This window comes from Oncorhynchus kisutch, linkage group LG15 (genome assembly GCF_002021735.2).
Source record: "Oncorhynchus kisutch isolate 150728-3 linkage group LG15, Okis_V2, whole genome shotgun sequence".
NCBI classification, from domain to species: Eukaryota; Metazoa; Chordata; class Actinopteri; order Salmoniformes; family Salmonidae; genus Oncorhynchus; species Oncorhynchus kisutch.
The window spans coordinates 89,859,359-89,876,381 of NC_034188.2; the positions used below are offsets into that span (position 1 = coordinate 89,859,359).

At 46.4% G+C, this 17,023-nt stretch overlaps 1 protein-coding gene and 1 long non-coding RNA gene across 3 annotated transcripts; one reads left to right on the top strand and one right to left on the bottom strand.

Moving 5' to 3' along the window:
• Nucleotides 1-6,186: 6,186 nt before the first annotated feature.
• On the top strand, nucleotides 6,187-9,253 carry LOC109879915 (uncharacterized). Of its 2 annotated transcripts, XR_002253612.2 has the most exons (3): nucleotides 6,187-7,192; nucleotides 7,274-7,415; nucleotides 7,984-9,253. It is a non-coding gene; the product is annotated as an uncharacterized LOC109879915 (long non-coding RNA). The 2 variants fall into 2 exon arrangements; XR_004203218.1 differs by having other exon boundaries at nucleotides 6,193-7,415.
• rwdd2b (RWD domain containing 2B) lies at nucleotides 7,444-16,943 on the bottom strand. The gene is made up of 6 exons (XM_031791277.1): nucleotides 15,858-16,943; nucleotides 15,498-15,719; nucleotides 11,998-12,065; nucleotides 11,679-11,893; nucleotides 9,833-10,004; nucleotides 7,444-9,625 (listed from the first exon to the last, which is right to left on the bottom strand). Exons 1-6 carry the CDS (start codon nucleotides 15,873-15,875, stop codon nucleotides 9,373-9,375), a joined length of 948 nt encoding a protein of 315 aa, XP_031647137.1. The 5' UTR covers nucleotides 15,876-16,943; the 3' UTR covers nucleotides 7,444-9,372.
• Nucleotides 16,944-17,023: the final 80 nt, after the last annotated feature.

Consider the following 17,023-nt stretch of genomic DNA (forward strand, 5'->3'; position numbering starts at 1 on the left):
AACGTCATCCTGACCAGAGAGGAGTTTGACCTGAGGACAGCTGCTCAGTGTGTGAAGAGACAGGAGAAGTTTATTTATTTAAATTATTTATTTAATCTTTATTTAACGAGGCGAGTCAGTTAAGAACAAATTATTATTTTCAATGACGGCCTAGGAACAGTGGGTTATAACTGCCTGTTCAGGGGCAGAACGACAGATTTGTACCTTGTCAGCTCGGGGGTTTGAACTTGCAACCTTTACTAATCCAACACTCTAACCACTAGGCTACCCTGCCACCTCTACACTCTAACCACTAGGCTACCCTGCCACCTCTACACTCTAACCACTAGGCTACCCTGCCGCCTCTACACTCTAACCACTAGGCTACCCTGCCACCTCTACACTCTAACCACTAGGCTACCCTGCCGCCTCTACACTCTAACCACTAGGCTACCCTGCCGCCTCTACACTCTAACCACTAGGCTACCCTGCCGCCTCTACACTCTAACCACTAGGCTACCCTGCCACCTCTACACTCTAACCACTAGGCTACCCTGCCGCCTCTACACTCTAACCACTAGGCTACCCTGCCGCCTCTACACTCTAACCACTAGGCTACCCTGCAGGGAGACACTCCAGGCTGGTGGAAAATAATCTTCCTGTACTGTTACACTGCTGAGATGGTTCAACAGGACATGGTGCTCAGTGTGTCTCTGTGTCCCCCAGGACCCCACACTCTCCTGGTCATACAAGTGGATGAATCATTCACGAAGATACTCTTTCTCTATTGATGTTCTGTGTAAGAGAGTCTGGAGTCACTTGTGGGGATTGTCGGGGAAACAAACCACTGAGCAGCACATTGAGAATGAAGGGAATGCCCTCCAGTGAATTGTTGAGAAATGTGAGAACAGGTATCATGTCTTCAACAATAGGAACAGAGGTGATGGTACTCAGGTCACAGAACTGCTGGAGAAGATAGAGGACTTGGTGGGAGGAAACAGAGGAGGACATTATGAGATCAAGACATAACAGAGGACATAGGGGCAGGAAACAGAGGAGGACATTATGAGATAAAGACATAACAGAGGACATAGGGGCAGGAAACAGAGGAGGACATTATGAGATAAAGACATAACAGAGGACATAGGGGCAGGAAACAGAGGAGGACATTATGAGATAAAGACATAACAGAGGACATAGGGGCAGGAAACAGAGGAGGACATTATGAGATAAAGACATAACAGAGGACATAGGGGCAGGAAACAGAGGAGGACATTATGAGATAAAGACATAACAGAGGACATAGGGGCAGGAAACAGAGGAGGGCATTATGAGATAAAGACATAACAGAGGACTTGGTGGGAGGAAACAGAGGAGGACATTATGAGATAAAGACATAACAGAGGACATAGGGGCAGGAAACAGAGGAGGACATTATGAGAAAAAGAAATAACAGAGGACACAGGGGCAGGAAACAGGAGGACATTATGAGATAAAGACATAACAGAGGACATAGGGGCAGGAAACAGAGGAGGACATTATGAGATAAAGACATAACAGAGGACATAGGGGCAGGAAACAGAGGAGGACATTATGAGATAAAGACATAACATAGAGGTAGGAAACAGAGCTGTGTTTCAGCATTATGAAGAGGGAATATTGGATTTATGTTAAACATGAAAACTAGATATTAACTAGGTTTCAACTAGATATGAACTACATTGTTAACTAGGGTTTAACTAGATATGAACTAGGTTAACTCGATATTAACTAGTTTTTAACTAGATATGAACTAGGCTAACTAGATATTAACTAGGCTAACTAGGTTTTAACTAGATATGAACTAGGTTTGAACTAGGTTAACTAGATATTAACTAGGTTAACTCGATTTAACTAGGGTTTAACTAGATATTAACTAGGTTTTAACTAGATATGAACTCGATTTTTAACTAGATATGAACTAGGTTAACTCGATATTAACTCGTTTTTAACTAGATATGAACTAGGCTAACTAGATATGAACTAGGCTAACTAGATATTAACTAGGTTTTAACTAGATATGAACTAGGTTTGAACTAGGTTAACTAGATATTAACTAGGTTAACTAGATTGTTAACTAGGGTTTAACTAGATATGAACTAGGTTAACTAGATATTAACTAGGTTTTAACTTGATATTAACTAGGTTTTAACTAGATTAACTAGATATTAACTAGGTTAACTAGATATTAACTAGGTTAACTAGATTTTAGCTAGATATTAACTAGGTTAACTAGGTTTTAACACGGTTAACTAGATTTGAACTAGATATTAACTAGGTTTTAACTAGACATTAACTAGGTTTTAACTAGGTTAACTAGATATTAACTAGGTTTTAACTAGATCTTAACTAGATTTGAACTAGATATTAACTCGGTTTTAACTATGTTAACTAGATATTAACAAGATTTTAACTAGATATGAACTAGGTTAACTAGATATGAACTAGATTTGAACTAGATATGAACTAGGTTAACTAGGGGCAGTGAGGGTGGCCCAGGAGAGAAGGGTGTCTCATGCTGAGGCAGTGAGGGTGTTCCAGGAGAGAAGGGTGTCTCATGCTAAGGCAGTGAGGGTGTTCCAGGAGAGAAGGGTGTCTCATGCTGAGGCAGTGAGGGTGTTCCAGGAGAAAAGGGTGTCTCATGCTGAGGCAGTGAGGGTGTTCCAGGAGAGAAGGGTGTCTCATGCTGAGGCAGTGAGGGTGTTCCAGGAGAGAAGGGTGTCTCATGCTGAGGCAGTGAGGGTGTTCCAGGAGAGAAGGGTGTCTCATGCTGAGGCAGTGAGGGTGGTCCAGGAGAGATACAGGTTCAAGAGAGAGACGGGTATGAGCATCTAGACCGGGGGGGATACAGGGCAGGTGGATATGGTATACATAGATAAGAGAAAAGTCCTGCTATGAGTGTCTCCAGCTATCAACAGTACCACTAAAGGAGAGTCTAAAACAGAGAGGAATCAGCCAGCAGTGAAAGCAGCTGGGAGACATACGAGTACGACGGGGTTGACATGGAAAGAGGTGCAAGATGATGGAAAATCTGATAGAAATGAAAGATCTGGTGTGCCTGAATGACGGCCGGGGGATGACCAGGATGGATGTAGCCACAGGGAAAGAGTCTTGAACCTCACTCTGGTATCTAGTGCCATGGCAGGAAACTGTGAGTGGGAGGTATGGGAGGAGTCGACAGTAGGGAGTGATCATTACCCCATGGTATGCACAGTAGGCCGGAGGGGAGGAGGAGGTGTCAGTGGATGGAGTAGGCAGGTGGGTGTTTGGAAGGGCAAAGTGGGATCCGTTTCAGGAGCTGAGTGAGCAGGTGATGGGTGGATATGAGAGGGGATGTGGATAGGATGAACAACTGGGGGAGAACAGCGTTAGTGGGGGCAGCTACTGAGGTTATACCTAAGAGTTCAGGGAGGAGGAGGAAAGCAGTCCCGTGGTGGACAGAGGAGTGAGAGGCAGCGGTGGGGAGTAGGAACAGGACATTTAGAGAACTGAAGAGGACACAGAACTTCCAACCTCTGATTCAGTATCAGCAGGCCCTGGTGAAGAGAACTATCCCTCAGTCTGATTCAGTATCAACAGGCTCTGGTGAGGAGAACTATCCCTCAGTCTGATTCAGTATAAACAGGCCCTGGTGAGGAGAACTATCCCTCAGCCTGATTCAGTATCAGCAGGCCCTGGTGAGGAGAACTATCCCTCAGTCTGATTCAGTATCAGCAGGCCCAGGCTCTGGTGAGGAGAACTATCCCTCAATCTGATTCAGTATCAGCAGGCCCTGGTGAGAGAACTCTCCCTCAGCCTGATTCAGTATCAGCAGGCCCTGGTGAGGAGAACTATACCTCAGTCTGATTCAGTATCAGCAGGCCCAGGCTCTGGTGAGGAGAACTATCCCTCAATCTGATTCAGTATCAGCAAGCCCAGGCTCTGGTGAGGAGAACTATCCCTCAGTCTGATTCAGTATCAGCAAGCCCAGGCCCTGGTGAGGAGAACTATCCCTTAGTCTGATTCAGTATCAACAGGCCCTGGTGAGGAGAACTATCCCTCAGTCTGATTCAGTATCAGCAGGCCCAGGCTCTGATGAGGAGAACTATCCCTCGGTCTGATTCAGTATAAACAGGCCCTGGTGAGAGAACTATCCCTCAGTCTGATTCAGTATAAACAGGCCCTGGTGAGGAGAACTATCCCTCAGTCTGATTCAGTATCAGCAGGCCCTGGTGAGGAGAACTAGCCCTCAGTCTGATGCAGTATCAGCAGGCCCAGGCTCTGGTGAGGAGAACTATCCCTCAGTCTGATTCAGTATCAACAGGCCCTGGTGAGGAGAACTATCCCTCAGTCTGATTCAGTATCAACAGGCCCTGGTGAGGAGAACTATCCCTCAGCCTGATTCAGTATCAGCAGGCCCTGGTGAGGAGAACTATCCCTCAGTCTGATTCAGTATCAGCAGGCCCAGGCTCTGGTGAGGAGAACTATCCCTCAATCTGATTCAGTATCAGCAGGCCCTGGTGAGGAGAACTATCCCTCAGTCTGATTCAGTATAAACAGGCACTGGTGAGGAGAACTATCCCTCAGTCTGATTCAGTATAAACAGGCCCTGGTGAGGAGAACTATCCCTCAGCCTGATTCAGTATCAGCAGGCCCTGGTGAGGAGAACTATACCTCAGTCTGATTCAGTATCAGCAGGCCCAGGCTCTGGTGAGGAGAACTATCCCTCAATCTGATTCAGTATCAGCAAGCCCAGGCTCTGGTGAGGAGAACTATCCCTCAGTCTGATTCAGTATCAGCAAGCCCAGGCCCTGGTGAGGAGAACTATCCCTTAGTCTGATTCAGTATCAACAGGCCCTGGTGAGGAGAACTATCCCTCAGTCTGATTCAGTATCAGCAGGCCCAGGCTCTGATGAGGAGAACTATCCCTCGGTCTGATTCAGTATAAACAGGCCCTGGTGAGAGAACTATCCCTCAGTCTGATTCAGTATAAACAGGCCCTGGTGAGGAGAACTATCCCTCAGTCTGATTCAGTATCAGCAGGCCCTGGTGAGGAGAACTAGCCCTCAGTCTGATGCAGTATCAGCAGGCCCAGGCTCTGGTGAGGAGAACTATCCCTCAGTCTGATTCAGTATCAACAGGCCCTGGTGAGGAGAACTATCCCTCAGTCTGATTCAGTATCAACAGGCCCTGGTGAGGAGAACTATCCCTCAGCCTGATTCAGTATCAGCAGGCCCTGGTGAGGAGAACTATCCCTCAGTCTGATTCAGTATCAGCAGGCCCAGGCTCTGGTGAGGAGAACTATCCCTCAATCTGATTCAGTATCAGCAGGCCCTGGTGAGGAGAACTATCCCTCAGTCTGATTCAGTATAAACAGGCACTGGTGAGGAGAACTATCCCTCAGACTGATTCAGTATCAACAGGCCCTGGTGAGGAGAACTATCCGTCAGGCAAAGAGGTCATGTTGGTATCGGTTCTGTGACACCATTGGAAGGACGACACCAGTGGGAGAAGTGTGGGGGATGATTAAGAGGATGTGTGGGGTCAGAAGGGAGTGGGATTATCCAGTGTTGACGAGTTGGAAGGATGTGACAGTAACTGATGAGAAGGCAGAGACGATGGCCAAAGCGTTTGTTCACATGCATAGCTCTGCTAATCTGTCAGAGGGGCAGAGGGACAACGAGAGAGGAGCATCCTGGAGTGCTGGATAAGTATATATATATATATATATATATATATACAATTTTATTTGATTATTTAGCCTTTATTTAAACTAGGCAAGTCAGTTAAAAAACGTATTCGGGATCGGTGTCCCGTCCACGGGATGGTTGAGCTAATGTAGGCTGATGTGATTAGCATGAGGTTGTAAGTATCAGCAGGCCCTGGTGAAGAGAACTATCCCTCAGTCTGATTCAGTATCAACAGGCTCTGGTGAGGAGAACTATCCCTCAGTCTGATTCAGTATAAACAGGCCCTGGTGAGGAGTTATACTGTTACACAAGCACTTAGTAAATCAAAATCAAATCAAATCAAATTTTATTTGTCACATACACATGGTTAGCAGATGTTAATGCGAGTGTAGCGAAATGCTTGTGCTTCTAGTTCCGACAATGCAGTAATAACGAACAAGTAATCTAACTAACAATTCCAAAAAACTACTGTCTTATACACAGTGTAAGGGGATAAAGAATATGTACATAAGGATATATGAATGAGTGATGGTAGTAAGCAGAGGCTAAAAGTCTGATATGGACATGATGCTAGCTAGTGACGGTGCAGAGATGGCAGGAGCAGTGGAATAGAGACACAAAGAGCAGGCATTTATTTCAAGTACAGAGGAAAGTCGAGGAGGGGAGGAAGAGACAGAAGAGGGGAGGCTATTTGTTTTACAAGATTATGGGTGGGGACACAGTCGGTTGAATACATCTTTAAATGTGATAGGAAAGTGTGATTATTGCCTGGAAACAGAGATGGTGGAGTATGTATTGATACAGTGTGGTCAGTATGAGAGGGAAAGAGAGAGAGACTGAGATCCAGCATGAAGGGGAACCAGGAAATCAGTTTAAAGAGTATACTGAGAACGTCGCCATTAGAAACAGTCGCCCACACTCCAGTACACTAGGTGGCGGTAATGCGCCATAATGTTGGATGCCAGCTGCCAACAAACCCTACCGAAGAAGAATTTACAAGAAGAAGTACATTATATCTCTTTTCCTAGATGTGAGATAATTAACTTGTTTTCTGTAATATCGTATAGCTTTTGAAATCGTGACATTACATACTTTCGAGGATAATAGGCAGGTTTCTGGACTCATACCCTTGACTTTGAAGAAAAGGATTGCGTTACTGATCTTAGCAAAGGTGTGACGCATCATGGCAACGCGAACGCCATTGATCAGTCTGCTGAATGGGGCGTTACACGTTCCTCCATTTATTGTCCAATGAGATTCCTATCTCCTCCATTCTATAATATCTCTGCAACAGCTGTCGTTTAGTAAGAAATGACAAGTACATAGCTAGACCTATTGCTCTGTTACAGAAAGTAAGAACCACAAGATGCAGGCTGGCCAGAAGGCTCTAATGATAGCTCACTCGCTAAACAGACATGTTGTGCCAATAGAAAAGAGGCTGGATAGCTTGCACCAGCGTTGTAGCGGTTATGCTATGTGGAACCACTAGTTTTAATTCTTCATCAGTAACGCCTTGACGTAGCTTTCAAATTCTGTGAATATCATTTAGCTAGCTCGTAATTTTAACACATTTTATCCATATTTAGCACAATGGAAAGCATGCTTCCAGACCGGAACCCAGTGAAACGTGAAAGCACGTGTAAGAATGACAACGCCTCACCCGGTGGGTCCACCAGACCTTGTGTTATTCTCGGATGCTTGTTTGCAGCTACAAAACTTTTGGCAGAGGTTAGTCGCTGAATTAGTGCCAAAACTCAAGAGCGCAAAATTTATTTTTGATTCACAGAAGATTCACCAGTTGCAAGTTTAGTAAATTAGTTGTATTCATTTTCAAATGTAGTTGCATGCTTGCAATTCCTGCTGAATTTATTCATATATCAATTGACATGTTTACAAGTGTTGTATTTATTCACACGTTATGCACTTGCAAGTTGCATTTATCCTCAAACATCGTTTGTATCTACAAAATCATTATACAGGTGCAACTTGTACTGTATTTGACATGATGAACTGTGCTAAAGCCAAGACATTGGCTCAGGAAGCTAACATACGTTTTCAGTTCTCAGGCAAGGTTACTCATCTCCCGGGACAAACCATTAGCACAGTAATTCCCTATCCGAGTTTGAGCACCATTGAGTTTTTTTTAACTCAAGTCATTTACCACCCCTATTGTTATTTATAGTTGGATATATTTTACATGAGTTAGTTTTTTGCTTGTAGAATATATTGAATGCATAAAATAAGTTTGATCAGACTTGTGACGAATCTGTAAAACCATTCTCACTTTGTGTTTCAGTGTGTTCCATTTGACTGCTACTATGGTTCAGACTACCATCCCACCTTTCAGGTGATCCTGGACAAAGGATTTGGAGCTGACGCTTCTGAAAATAGGGGCTGGTGGAGACGAGGTGTGGAAACTAGGCGTACACAAATCTGAGCAATGGTATCCAATGGGATCCCCCTGGTGGTTAGGGATTCCCCCCCCTGGTAGTTAGGGATCCCCCCCTGGTAGTTAGGGATTCCCCCCCTGGTGGTTAGGGATTCCCCCCCTGGTGGTTAGGGATTCCCCCCCTGGTAGTTAGGGATTCCCCCCCTGGTAGTTAGGGATTCCCCCCCTGGTAGTTAGGGATTCCCCCCTACCTGGTGTCACAGTTCTGAATCTGTGTTTAGAGGGGAAGGTTAAACTCCAGTAGGGGTTAGACTTCAAGGCCTGTATTTGAGAAGGGGTTCAGTAAACCCCCCAGCCAACCACCATTCTCACTTTACTGTGGGCTCATCTCTGTGTGGATTAGCTGTGGGCTCATCGCTGTGTGGATTAGCTGTGGGCTCATCGCTGTGTGGATTAGCTGTGGGCTCATCGCTGTGTGGATTAGCTGTGGGCTCATCGCTGTGTGGATTAGCTGTGGGCTCATCTCTGTGTGGATTAGCTGTGGGCTCATCGCTGTGTGGATTAGCTGTGGGCTCATCGCTGTGTGGATTAGCTGTGGGCTCATCGCTGTGTGGATTAGCTGTGGGCTCATCTCTGTGGATTAGCTGTCGGCTCATCGCTGTGTGGATTAGCTGTGGGCTCATCGCTGTGTGGATTAGCTGTGGGCTCATCGCTGTGTGGATTAGCTGTGGGCTCATCTCTGTGTGGATTAGCTGTGGGCTCATCTCTGTGGGCTCATCTCTGTGTGGATCAGCTGTGGGCTCATCTCTCTGTGGATCAGCTGCACCTCTCTTAATTTCTGTGGTCCCTGATTCCTGTGGTGCTACGTTGGTTGGTGAGCATCAGGCTAAGAACAGTAAGAGGGATTCTACAGAGAAGCAACTGTGTTCTGTACGTAAGGACTTTGTGGATCATGTGTCTGTATTCTGTAGTTTGAGCTCAACCTGTAGATTTTGGTATGAAGCAGATTTCTTTAACATTCAAAAATAACCCCCATAGACAATGTCTGTGTCCAAAATCTGTCTTGCAAACTACTTACTGAAACGACATACTGTGCTAATCGTACTATTTAGAACAAACTGTTTAGTAATGTATGCAGTAAACAACAAATAAAAACATACTAGGCTCCTACTGAGAATGCATCATCTAATGTGCAAATCCTTTGAGTCCTGCCATTGGTTCATGTGGGTACTTGATTCCTGCCATTGGTCCATGTGGGTACAACCAACAGTTATGGGACCTATCCTATCAGCTATACTACCTTCCTTCAATTCCAAAGTAAAGCTGAAAGACGTCTCCACATCCTCTCTCGTTGAGGTACTGATAGAGCTGGCCCAGGTTCATATGGTTTCCTCTGTTCCCGTGTGGATCAAACATGGCCTCCTCGAACCCTGTGAACCTACGGAGGGAATCCATGTTGTCTGTCACGCTGGCCTCAGCCCTCCGACTGTCCATGGCAACATCCTCTCTATGACGAATAATGATTTTTTTCCAGGTTAGAACCTTCACCCTGGAAACAGACAGAGGAGAGTGTTCTAGAAGCTTTAGAATACACCAACACACATGGTAACATGCTATATTACAGTCTGATGCTAATGCTATTCCTATTGAGAATAGTACATTTGTAAAAAATAAAAAACTATAAATATTAAGGTTGAATGGATGGAGAGTTCCCCCCTCCAAAAAAAAACAACACATTACACATGTATAACCCTACCTGGCCCAGAAGTCTTCGCAGGCCGACTGAGGGCCTTCCACACAGATGATCCCAGGCTTGCCAGGCATACTGAACCCTGACAGATCCAGCTCCTTGGACCATTCCAGAATGTTCTTCCTTTTCCTCTTATTATAGATGTGGTGGCTGTAGATCCACAGGCGACTGAACTGCTCTATAATACATTACAATAATATATACTGTTGGATTCTGAAAATATTAAATATACTTATTCATGTCACTGGGCGGCAGGTTAGCCTAGTGGTTAGAGTGTAGAGGCGGCAGGTAGCCTAGTGGTTAGAGTGTAGAGGCGGCAGGGTAGCCTAGTGGTTAGAGTGTAGAGGATGCAGGTTAGCCTAGTGGTTAGAGTGTAGAGGTGGCAGGGTAGCCTAGTGGTTAGAGTGTAGAGGCGGCAGGGTAGCCTAGTGGTTAGAGTGTAGGGGCGGCAGGTTAGCCTAGTGGTTAGAGTGTAGAGGCGGCAGGGTAGCCTAGTGGTTAGAGTGTAGAGGCGGCAGGGTAGCCTAGTGGTTAGAGTGTAGAGGCGGCAGGGTAGCCTAGTGGTTAGAGTGTAGAGGTGGCAGGTTAGCCTAGTGGTTAGAGTGTAGAGGTGGCAGGGTAGCCTAGTGGTTAGAGTGTAGAGGCGGCAGGGTAGCCTAGTGGTTAGAGTGTAGAGGCGGCAGGGTAGCCTAGTGGTTAGAGTGTAGAGGCGGCAGGGTAGCCTAGTGGTTAGAGTGTAGAGGAGGCAGGGTAGCCTAGTGGTTAGAGTGTAGAGGAGGCAGGTTAGAGTGTGGAGGCGGCAGGGTAGCCTAGTGGTTAGAGTGTAGGGGCGGCAGGGTAGCCTAGTGGTTAGAGTGTAGAGGCGGCAGGGTAGCCTAGTGGTTAGAGTGTAGAGGCGGCAGGGTAGCCTAGTGGTTAGAGTGTAGAGGCGGCAGGGTAGCCTAGTGGTTAGAGTGTAGAGGCGGCAGGGTAGCCTAGTGGTTAGAGTGTAGAGGCGGCAGGGTAGCCTAGTGGTTAGAGTGTAGAGGCGGCAGGGTAGCCTAGTGGTTAGAGTGTAGAGGTGGCAGGGTTCTTGTTCTTAACTGACTTGCCTAGTTAAATAAAGGTCAAATAAAAAAAACTGAGGGAGAGAGGGGATGTGTACATGTCAATATGTTATTGTTAGCCATCAGGGATCCTATGGAAGGAATAGAGACACCGTCTGGTACGAGTCAACATGACAGCGGTGAGTTTGGGAGGAGTGAGCACTTTGGGGTAGAGGTCAGGTCTGATGAAGTGAGGAAGAACAGATCTCACTAAGGTTCTGATCAGATGTGTAGGAGGAGGCTCAGCCTAGGAGAAAGGGTTAAATATCAGTGCTTGTACAGATGTGTAGGAGGAGGCTCAGCATAGGAGAAAGGGTTAAATATCAGTGCTTGTACAGATGTGTAGGAGGAGAAAGGGTTAAATATCAGTGCTTGTACAGATGTGTAGGAGGAGGCTCAGCCTAGGAGAAAGGGTTAAATATCAGTGCTTGTACAGATGTGTAGGAGGAGAAAGGGTTAAATATCAGTGCTTGTACAGATGTGTAGGAGGAGGCTCAGCCTAGGAGAAAGGGTTAAATATCAGTGCTTGTGTGAATGTCTGTTGTCTTATGCAGCTGTGTCGACCCAATAGGGTGAATAAATGTGGTTTTAGCTTTACTAATCGTCTGAGTTTTAATTGGTTCATTTTAGAACCTAACAATACATGTTAGTTACTGATTTGTCAAAATTCCAAAGTGCTAAGGGTTGTTATTTGGAACATTTTGGTACATTTGCAGAAACATACATGAAATAATGTCATACAATAAATACACCAGGTATAAAGACACCTTTGGGCTGCGGAGATGAGCAGGTAGACCGAGACTCTTTCTTGCCAGGGGCTGCTGTTGATGATGTGCTCTTGTCGGTCAGGTACAGGTGTACGTTGTCTTTCACCCACTCCACGGCAGAGAGGACGCAGACATCTCCACGGCAGCTCTCTGAGAGGTAGGCGTTCATGTCTGAGTGAAGCTGGGCCTGCTGGGATCGGCTGAGGTCAGGACACCTGGGGGGGGGGGGGGGGGGGGAGAACTCAATTCAATTCAAACAACTTCATTTGTGTCCATCAAACAATTCTATTAAGGCTACAGGGTTACAGATCTGGCTTACCGTACAGCTATTTCAGGTAAGACGTTAGGGTAGTCAGATGAGTAGGTGCAAGATATGGTCACGTTCACCTGAGCGGAAGAGGACAAAGGAAGGTAATTCATGTTAAAATTAATAAATATAAAAATGCCGTACATATTGGTAAGCTGATCCAAGTCTATAGATATCCCTGGCTACTGTACGACAGTCAGTGAATGTATAATATAATGATTGTCAGGTTGTGTGTTTATATACCCGATAGCCCTCAAACTCAACTGGACCTCCAAGCCAGTTCCACTGCATTGTCTCATTGTTCCCCTCTAATCAGGGACTGGCACCTCTAATCAGGGACTGGCACCTCTAATCAGGGACTGGTTTTGACCTGGGACACCAGGTTTCCCTCTAATCAGGGACTGGTTTTGACCTGGGATACCAGGTTTCCCTCTAATCAGGGACTGGTTTTGACCTGGGACACCAGGTTTCCCTCTAATCAGGGACTGGTTTTGACCTGGGACACCAGGTTTCCCTCTAATCAGGGACTGGTTTTGACCTGGGACACCAGGTTTCCCTCTAATCAGGGACTGGTTTTGACCTGGGACACCAGGTTTCCCTCTAATCAGGGACTGGTTTTGACCTGGGACACCAGGTTTCCCTCTAATCAGGGACTGGTTTTGACCTGGGACACCAGGTTTCCCTCTAATCAGGGACTGGTTTTGACCTGGGACACCAGGTCACCTCTAATCAGGGACTGGTTTTGACCTGGGACACCAGGTTTCCCTCTAATCAGGGACTGGTTTTGACCTGGGACACCAGGTCACCTCTAATCAGGGACTGATTTAGACCTGGGACACCAGGTCACCTCTAATCAGGGTCTGGTTTTGACCTGGGACACCAGGTTTCCCTCTAATCAGGGACTGGTTTTGACCTGGGACACCAGGTTTCCCTCTAATCAGGGACTGGTTTTGACCTGGGACACCAGGTCACCTCTAATCAGGGACTGGTTTTGACCTGGGATACCAGGTCACCTCTAATCAGGGACTGATTTTGACCTGGGACACCAGGTCACCTCTAATCAGGGACTGGTTTTGACCTGGGACACCAGGTTTCCCTCTAATCAGGGACTGGTTTTGACCTGGGACACCAGGTTTCCCTCTAATCAGGGACTGGTTTTGACCTGGGACACCAGGTTTCCCTCTAATCAGGGACTGGTTTTGACCTGGGACACCAGGTTTCCCTCTAATCAGGGACTGGTTTTGACCTGGGACACCAGGTCACCTCTAATCAGGGACTGGTTTTGACCTGGGACACCAGGTTTCCCTCTAATCAGGGACTGGTTTTGACCTGGGACACCAGGTCACCTCTAATCAGGGACTGATTTAGACCTGGGACACCAGGTCACCTCTAATCAGGGTCTGGTTTTGACCTGGGACACCAGGTTTCCCTCTAATCAGGGACTGGTTTTGACCTGGGACACCAGGTTTCCCTCTAATCAGGGACTGGTTTTGACCTGGGACACCAGGTCACCTCTAATCAGGGACTGGTTTTGACCTGGGACACCAGGTTTCCCTCTAATCAGGGACTGGTTTTGACCTGGGACACCAGGTCACCTCTAATCAGGGACTGGTTTTGACCTGGGACACCAGGTTTCCCTCTAATCAGGGACTGGTTTTGACCTGGGACACCAGGTCACCTCTAATCAGGGACTGGTTTTGACCTGGGACACCAGGTTTCCCTCTAATCAGGGACTGGTTTTGACCTGGGACACCAGGTCACCTCTAATCAGGGACTGGTTTTGACCTGGGACACCAGGTTTCCCTCTAATCAGGGACTGGTTTTGACCTGGGACACCAGGTCACCTCTAATCAGGGACTGGTTTTGACCTGGGACACCAGGTTTCCCTCTAATCAGGGACTGGTTTTGACCTGGGACACCAGGTCACCTCTAATCAGGGACTGGTTTTGACCTGGGACACCAGGTCACCTCTAATCAGGGACTGGTTTTGACCTGGGACACCAGGTTTCCCTCTAATCAGGGACTGGTTTTGACCTGGGACACCAGGTCACCTCTAATCAGGGACTGGTTTTGACCTGGGACACCAGGTTTCCCTCTAATCAGGGACTGGTTTTGACCTGGGACACCAGGTCACCTCTAATCAGGGACTGGTTTTGACCTGGGACACCAGGTCACCTCTAATCAGGGACTGGTTTTGACCTGGGACACCAGGTTTCCCTCTAATCAGGGACTGGTTTTGACCTGGGACACCAGGTCACCTCTAATCAGGGACTGGTTTTGACCTGGGACACCAGGTTTCCCTCTAATCAGGGACTGGTTTTGACCTGGGACACCAGGTCACCTCTAATCAGGGACTGATTTAGACCTGGGACACCAGGTCACCTCTAATCAGGGACTGGTTTTGACCTGGGACACCAGGTTTCCCTCTAATCAGGGACTGGTTTTGACCTGGGACACCAGGTAACCTCTAATCAGGGACTGGTTTTGACCTGGGACACCAGGTTTCCCTCTAATCAGGGACTGGTTTTGACCTGGGACACCAGGTCACCTCTAATCAGGGACTGGTTTTGACCTGGGACACCAGGTTTCCCTCTAATCAGGGACTGGTTTTGACCTGGGACACCAGGTCACCTCTAATCAGGGACTGGTTTTGACCTGGGACACCAGGTTTCCCTCTAATCAGGGACTGGTTTTGACCTGGGACACCAGGTCACCTCTAATCAGGGACTGGTTTTGACCTGGGACACCAGGTTTCCCTCTAATCAGGGACTGGTTTTGACCTGGGACACCAGGTCACCTCTAATCAGGGACTGGTTTTGACCTGGGACACCAGGTTTCCCTCTAATCAGGGACTGGTTTTGACCTGGGACACCAGGTCACCTCTAATCAGGGACTGGTTTTGACCTGGGACACCAGGTTTCCCTCTAATCAGGGACTGGTTTTGACCTGGGACACCAGGTCACCTCTAATCAGGGACTGGTTTTGACCTGGGACACCAGGTCACCTCTAATCAGGGACTGGTTTTGACCTGGGACACCAGGTTTCCCTCTAATCAGGGACTGGTTTTGACCTGGGACACCAGGTTTCCCTCTAATCAGGGACTGGTTTTGACCTGGGACACCAGGTCACCTCTAATCAGGGACTGGTTTTGACCTGGGACACCAGGTTTCCCTCTAATCAGGGACTGATTTAGGCCTGGGACACCACGTGGGTGCAATTAATCATCAGGTAAAACAGAAAACCAGCAGGCTCTGGACTTCATCTGCTCTATATGTTGAGATGTGTGTTTTGTCCTATATTAATATTATTATTATTTTTTAATCCCAGCCCCCGTCCCCGCAGGAGGCCTTTTGCCAGGCCGTCATTGTAAATAAGAATGTGTTCTTAACTGACTTGCCTAATTAAATAAAGGTTAAATAAATCAAATTTAAATCAAATATGGCCTCAGCTGAGTGAGTCAGTCATGCCAAATGAATGTAGAATGATTATCATGTGCTGTGCTTTTAACCTACCCCCTTCACAGTGTCAGTGTCCAGCTTCTGTTTGATGAGGATGTGTGGTCTGGACAGAGGATAGGTATCTGTTGCTCCCTCCACATACTCCCTGAGCTCAGCCACAGCTAGTTGGTCAGTAATCACCAGCTCGTCTTCACCGGGGTACATACTGGAGAGTAGCTCTATCTCAGCCAGGTGAGATTCCGCCTGCTCTAGATGGGCCATAATGTTCGAAGATTCCTGCAGAAATTACGTGTTAAAGCCTTGTTGTTATTAAGACTCCTTGTTCAGAATTAGCCTATGAGGACATATGGGGCAGTGATTATTTCAGCACATGCAGATGTCAAACAGATTTAAAGAACTTAAGTTACACGTCACCATCACAGGGAGTGTCATGTTCTCTTGATAAGGCGAACAGATAACAGCATGCTTTCCATGGCGGAGGACCCAAACTCATTCGTTATTAGCCATCAGTATGCTAGTTGCAAATCGTCAAAAAATGAGCTAACTATCTATGGCTAGTTGGACAGAAAATCCGATTCTGTAAGAGGGAATCAGTGATTATTTGCACCACGTCAATTTAACACACTACCGAATATAATTATTTAAAATCCCTACGATTAGTTTACGATGTTAGCGTGGCGTTTCAAACGACCCGGATACATTTACCTACTAGATCGGCTGTACGCCGGGACAGATATAATGTAACACAAATACCGTCGTCGAAGATGGATCGAAATGGATTTTGGCCGATATTCTGCAAATGTTCTCATCGATTAAACATTTGTTCTCAATACAGTTTTTTGTTCCCAAAACTAAAACATGTTATGAACAGAGTGGACTAAATTTTGTAGACTTTACCCGTTGCAAACGTTTTAATAAATAACTGTGTTTAGAAGGTGCGAAAGGGCGTATTGAGTTTATTGCACAGAGTAGGCGTTCACTAACGGAAATATGCAGATAATGCTACAACGCGCCAATAGGATCTCGGCTAGCTCTGCTTGGCTCTGCCCACCTCGCTTGTTCTGCCCAGAATGACTCAATAGTTCCCGTTGGAAACGACAGGTTGTGGTTTAGTTATTCAAATTATTTGGTTGTTATAAAAATGTATATGTATGTCCAATTAGATTTAAACGGATTCGCCACTCTTTAATTAAGGGGCTGTTAAATTAGCAGCGACGCTCCTCGGGGTGTCAACTCTGGATTTGGAAACTAGAAGCACTCCGGAGTAGAATGTACCCCCTTTTACTGCGACACAATGTACAGCAAACGTTTAACTCTGTGCAATAAATTATTGGAATAGACACAACAAAAACATTGTTCACCATTTAGACGTGAACATAATAATAAAAACATATCTAATACATCTTTTTTATTATCATTTGTATGATAACTAGTATAAAATATCGATCATTTTGCAAATGTCACATAATGTCACATACAGCCTCTTATTCCGAAGGATTCCGCAAATCCGTGACCCGGAAGTACTATTCTTGTCGACTTCGGGGAAGTTACTTTTTCGTAGTAGGTTAGGATAATTCACG